The sequence below is a fragment of the Terrapene carolina genome, unplaced genomic scaffold (genome assembly GCF_002925995.2).
Source record: "Terrapene carolina triunguis isolate 2854851 unplaced genomic scaffold, T_m_triunguis-2.0 Scaffold116, whole genome shotgun sequence".
In the NCBI taxonomy this organism is placed as follows: Eukaryota; Metazoa; Chordata; order Testudines; family Emydidae; genus Terrapene; species Terrapene triunguis.
In genome coordinates, this window is record NW_020664467.1 from 237,468 (window position 1) to 243,727 (window position 6,260).

The following is a 6,260-nucleotide window of genomic DNA, read 5'->3' on the forward strand; positions in this document are numbered from 1 at the left end:
GATAGATAGATAGATAGATAGATAGATAGATAGATAGATAGATAGATTTACCTGGGGCACTAACTTAGAACTTCATCAATTCATAGATGTCAAGGCCAGAAGGGACCATTGTGATCAGTTACTCTGAACATCTAGGCCGGTGGTTTTCAATCTGCGGTTCATGGACCCCAGGGGGTCAGCAGACTATGTCTAAGGGGTCTGTGAAAGGTTGTTGTTACCACAGAAAGTGGTTTTTAACCTATGTTCTGCAGATCCCTGGGGGATCCACAGATTATGGGTATGTCTACACTACGAAATTAGGTCGATTTTATAGAAGTCAATTTTTTAGAATTCGATTTTATACAGTCTATTGTGTATGTCCACACTAAGCGCATTAAGTCGGCGGAGCGCGTCCTCACTACCATGGCTAGCATTGACTTACAGAGCGGTGCACTGTGGGTAGCTATCCCACAGTTCCCGCAGTCTCTGCTGCCCATTCAAATGCTGAGTTAAGCTCCCAAAGCCTGATGGGGCAAAAACTTTGTCGCAGGTGGCTTTGGGTACATGTCGTCAGGCCCCCCTCCCTCCCTCCTTCCATGAAAGCAACGGCAGACAATCATTTTGTGCCTTTTTTCCAGAGTCCCAACCGCCGGACCCACTCAGCCCGCTGCCTGCCTGGATGATCGGAACCCCAGGCAGGCAGTGGGCTGAGTGGGGCCGGCTCAGCCCACTGTCAGTCTGGGGCTCCGTCCGCCAGCTCCTGCCAGCCGGGTTCCCGCTCAGCCATGCTCAGCTGGCAGACCTCAGTGAGGTCGATCAGGGGTGCCTGGACATACATGGCTATCCTCCTCTTAGAGCACTGAATGGGAGTGACTCCAGATCATTCTCTTCTTTAAGTTTCATCTCATGGAGATTCAGTCCTGCCTGGAATATCATGCGAGCTGGAGGCTTCTGCCTTAGGCTGCTCTCCCAGCCGGCAGCACCGTGTGGTCGCACCTATCTCAGTTTACCGCTTGCTCCCATGGCTCATGAAGCCTGGACAGTAGTAAGGAGCAGTTCAACTTGTGGAATGACAAATCCAGAATGAAGGATTGCGCTCTGTGGGCCACATTAAGATTATTTCAGAGTCCTAGATAGCATTTAATCCCTATAAAAGGCTTCATGAAAATTTCCCCCACCCCTAACAAAAATGTTAATTTATCAGAGCAGCTGAAAGGGTAAGGAACCCGGGACTACAACTTAGAGAGAGCTTCCATATTATTTAACTCATAATTGATATAATTCAAAGTACAAATTCACAGCGCAGCCTGTTCTAAGACTAAAAATGCAGGAAGGAGTCAGAAAAAGGAACAGTGACCTGTTTCCACCTGGTTTTGAACTGGGGACATTTTGCATGTTATACAAACATGATAATCACTACACTACAGGGCTTCTCTTTTCATGCCACAGACTTTGCCGAATGCACAGGAATGTTTTCTCTAGCTACAGAAGCTACCTAATCCAATGTCTATATCTATGGCCTTCCTGCTCACAAAGCGCTCATGCCCCCGCCCAAGGCTGACACAGCACGGAGTGCATGTGACACAGCAACCTGTCTTGGGCAGGATCGCTAGCGAAGCATGAAACTTTTGCCGTTAAGCAAACACAGCAATACTTTCCTGGCCTCTGTCACTGAATCAGGGCCGGCTCCAGCATTTCTGCTGCCCCAAGAAAAAAAAAAAAAAAAAGCCACGATCGCAATCGCGACCGGCGGCGGCAATTGGGGAAAAAAAAAAAGCCGCGATCCGCGGCGGCAGGTCCTTCGCTCCTAGAGGGAGTGAGGGACCTGCCGCCCCCGAATTGCCGCAGGTGCCGCCCCTCTCCCTTGGCCGCCCCAAGCACCTGCTTGTTAAGCTGGTGCCTGGAGCCGGCCCTGCACTGAATGCCTCCATGCATTACGCTGTGCCCTATCAGAGCAGGAGGACTGCATGAGATCAGAAAACATGTCATCGCGAGTGTGGTTTTTTTGCCTTCTAATCTGTGATAACCTCAGGGACAGAGATGATAGGGGGAGCGTAGAAACATCCTGGGGGGAATGCATGGTCACCTGTGCTGCTGAGTGCTGCTGAGTTCACTACGCTGGCCAAACAGGAAATGAAATTCAAAAGTTCCCGGTGCTTTTCCTGTGTACCTGGCAAGTGCATCTGAGTTCAAAGTGCTATCCAGAGCAGTCACAACGGAGCACAATGGGATAGCTTCTGGAGGCCAATACTGTTGAATTGCATCCACACTACCCCAAATTCGACCCGGCGATGTCGATTTCAGCGCTAATCCCCTCATCGGGGAAGAGTACAGAAATCGATTTTAAGAGCCCTTTAAGTCGACAAAAATGGCTTTGTCATGTGGGCGGGTGCAGGGTTAAATCGATCTGACACTGCTAAATTCGACCTAAACTTGTAGTGTAGACCAGGGCTTAGTCTAACATTTCCAAAGGGGTCTGTGTGATGGTACCTCCCATAAGGCTTTATGGAAATGTGCTTATGAATGTATATATAACATAACTAGAATGTGTTTTATGCTACATATGCCATGTAGCATATCTCTGTAAAGGTTATGATCTACTGAATCTATTAATCCTATTTGTATGCATGTATCATTTTTGTATTCGAAGTTATGAATATTGGCTGCATGCTTGTTTGATTCTAAGTAGGCTGTAGTGAAGCAGTTGGTCAGCTTCCTGAGAAAAGACTATTCTCAGTAACTGCCCAATCAAGAAACACTTAAGCCAACAATGAACTTGGAGACACCAATCCACATCTGGACTTTCTCAGGAATGTGGCTTGGCTGATAAGGAACTCAGACATGCATGGACATGTGACTTGCCCAGGTGACTCCAGAACTCCATCTTGGAGCTGGACTTTGCATAGGAGAGAGGAGGGGGTCTTCACCCACAAGAGAAAGTCTATTAAAGCCCGTGGGAGACCCCTCCATTTTGTCTTCAGCCGGCTAAAGAGAGAGCCTCTCCATCCCCAAGGATACCTGAAAGAAACTGGAACAAAGGACAATAACTACAGGGGGTGTGAGTGATTGCTGGACCCAGACTAGAAGGAAAGTAGTCTGTAAAAGGAAACTTACTGGGTGAGGATTATATCTGTATTCAGTTTTTATTACTATACTAGACTTAGACTTGCATGTTTTATTTTATTTTGCTTGGTAATTCACTTTGTTCTGTCTGTTATTACTTGGCGCCACTTGGGAGGGATAGCTCAGTGGTTTGAGCATTGGCCTGTTAAACCCTGGGTTGTGAGTTTAATCCTTGAGGGGGGTCCATTTAGGAATCCGGGGCAACAAAAAAAATAGTTGGGGAGGGATCCTGCTTTAAGTGGGGGGTTAGGCTAGATGACCTCCTGAGGTTCCTTCCAACCCTGATATTCTCTGAAGTCCTACTTTCTGTATTTAATACAATCACTTTTTACTTATTAATTAACCCAGAGTATGTATTAACACTTGGGGGGCAAACAGCGGTGCATATCTCTCTATCAGTGTTATAGGGGGCAAACAATTTATGAGTTTACCCTATATAAGCTTTATACAGGGTCAAATGGATTTATTTAGTGTTTGGACCCCATTGGGAGTTGGGCTTCTGAGTGCTAAAGATAGGAACACTTCTGTAAGTTGCTTTTAGTTAAGCCTGCAGCTTTTGGTCACTTGGTTCAGACCCTGGGTCTGTGTTGGAGCAGACGGGCATGTCTGGCTCAGCAAGACAGGGTGCTGGAGTCCCAGGCTGGCAGAGGGAAAGCAGGGGCAGAAGTAGTCTTGGCACATCAGTTGGCAGTTCCCAAGGGGGTTTCTGTGATTCAACCTATGACAGTCTGCACCTCCATTCAAAATGTTTAGGGCTTCACAAATGAAAACCACTGCTCTAGGTCATAGAACTCTACCAAATTCCTGTGTGACTTTGGAGGACCGGGGATCATTTCCCTGCTCCATTACAAACGTCTGAGTGACCATAGCAACCCACTTATGGCCACAGTTTCAAAGGTGTTTAGCCACCTAAAGCAGCAGATATGCAGCTAATGGGATTTTCAAAATAATCTAAGCTGTTTAGGCACCTAAATCCCATTGACTTCAATGCAACACTGGTACCTAACATGCTCAGAGGCTTTTGAAAATCCAGTAAGCAACTACCTACATCTTTAGTGCCTACATGCCTTTGAACGTTTGGCCCTCTGTGTTAAACAGGCATAATGGCATTTTCCTACTTCCCAGGAGGTGCTGTGAGGGTAAGTATGTTATAGAACATGAGGTGGTCAGATACTTTAATTATAGGGGCCATATGAGGACCTAAGAATAAATGCATACACATAGTTGCACTAGCTCAATTAAAAATGTACAATGCAAGGTTTCACAGTACTGGACAGGAGGCCAACAATTAATTGCCTGGCCAAACAATTCCCCGTGTAGATGCCGTTGCATCAGTATCCGTTATGGGAGCTTATAGCTCCTCTGTAGAATCCGAGACTGCCCACTAATAAAGGCACACTATGAAAGAAACCCGATTAAATGGATTGTTCTGGTGTGGTAATGCCCATGTTCCTTACCAAGTCTCAAAGGTTTCAGCCTTAGAGGACAGTAAATGATCTTCTCGGAGTCTCGTTGGATGCTGCTTTATCGAGTTTAACAGGCGGGAGAGAAAAAAACTCTACTGTTTCTTGTTTCGTTCTTCCTACTAGATACGTCCCATGGGGAAAGGAGAAGGGGAAAATCAAACATCCATCACCAAGTTCATCCTCCTAGGATTTGGGAATGTCCCAGAACTGCAGGTTCTTCTCTTCCTGGTGTTTCTAGTGATCTATGTGGTGACCATGGCTGGAAACATCCTCATCGTTGTGCTAGTTGTGGCTGATCAGCGCCTACACACCCCTATGTACTTCTTCCTCGGGAACTTGTCCTGCTTAGAGATCTGCTACACCTCCGCCATCCTGCCTAGGATGCTGGCCAGTTTCCTGACTGGGGACAGAGCCATCTCAGTTAATGGCTGCTTCATACAATTAAATTTTTTTGGTTTTCTAGTAGGTGCAGAATGTTACCTCCTAGCTGCGATGTCTTATGATCGGTATTTAGCGATATGCAAACCTCTGCATTATGCAGCCCGTATGAAAGGCAAGTTCTGCCTCCAGCTAGCAGCTGGGTCATGGCTATGGCCATTTGTGGCTAGTACCCTACTTGTATGTTTGGTTTCACAATTAATATTCTGTGGACCCAATGAAATTGACCATTTCTTTTGTGACTTCACCCCAATGACTAAGCTTTCTTGTAATGATACCAACCTGGTCATACTGGTGAGTTTCATACTCTGCTCCACAGAGGTGCTTTCCACATTTATATTAACAGTAACATCCTATATTTCAATCATCACCACCATCCTGAGAATCCCTTCCACCACCGGGAGGAAAAAAGCATTTTCTATCTGCTCGTCTCACCTCATTGTGGTGATAATTTTCTATGGGACCCTGATTATTGTCTATATGCTCCCAGACGTTGCTGCACTGAGAGACTTGAACAAAGTGCTCTCTGTCTTCTACACCATCCTGACTCCCCTGGCCAACCCCCTCATCTACAGCCTGAGAAACAGAGAGGTCAAGGAAGCCATGAGGAAAGTCATCCAAACTATGCAGCACTCACAAAAATTCGGATGGATTGACTGATAAAGGAGTCAATCTGTGTGGTTTAGCCAGCAAGTGAGGTAGCATCGAGGTTTCCCCTAGATCATATTAATCGCATGATCCGTGAGTCATGTGGGGATAACAGCTACATGTTTCCTCTGCTTCCGTGGTCTGACTCTCCACATTTTACAAGGAACTGACCTGGAATTCCTGTGGATGGGTTCAGCTCCTTAATATACTTTGGCTTTTCTTGACGTTCTGGATTGCTAGATCTGGGAACGTATCTGGGAAGATAATGATGGTCTTCATGTATATATACGTGTGTGTGTGTGTGTGTGTGTGTGTGTGTGTGTGTGTGTGTGTGTGTGTGTGTGTGTGAGAGAGAGAGAGAGAGAGAGAGAGAGAGAGAGAGAGAGAGAGAGATCTTGCAAAGATCCGAAGGAGTCTAGAATTCATGGCTAGAGCGGGGTGATTTCATTTCAACACAGAATTTTTTTCAAAAATACATTTTTCAGAGCACAGAAGGTATTCATGAATTCAGACTGAATTCATTTAATAGTTTTCTCTCAAAAAATGGCATTTTCTTTAAAAAAATAAAACCATTTCTTTCTACCATTTCAGACAGAAACATTTCAA

General features: G+C 45.8%; 1 protein-coding gene across 1 annotated transcript; it reads left to right on the forward strand.

The window, feature by feature from the left end:
* The first annotated feature begins 4,700 nt into the window (after positions 1 to 4,700).
* LOC112114900 (olfactory receptor 6N1-like) lies at positions 4,701 to 5,666 on the forward strand. The gene has a single exon (XM_024211820.2). It carries the CDS (start codon positions 4,701 to 4,703, stop codon positions 5,664 to 5,666), a length of 966 nt encoding a protein of 321 aa, XP_024067588.2.
* Positions 5,667 to 6,260: the final 594 nt, after the last annotated feature.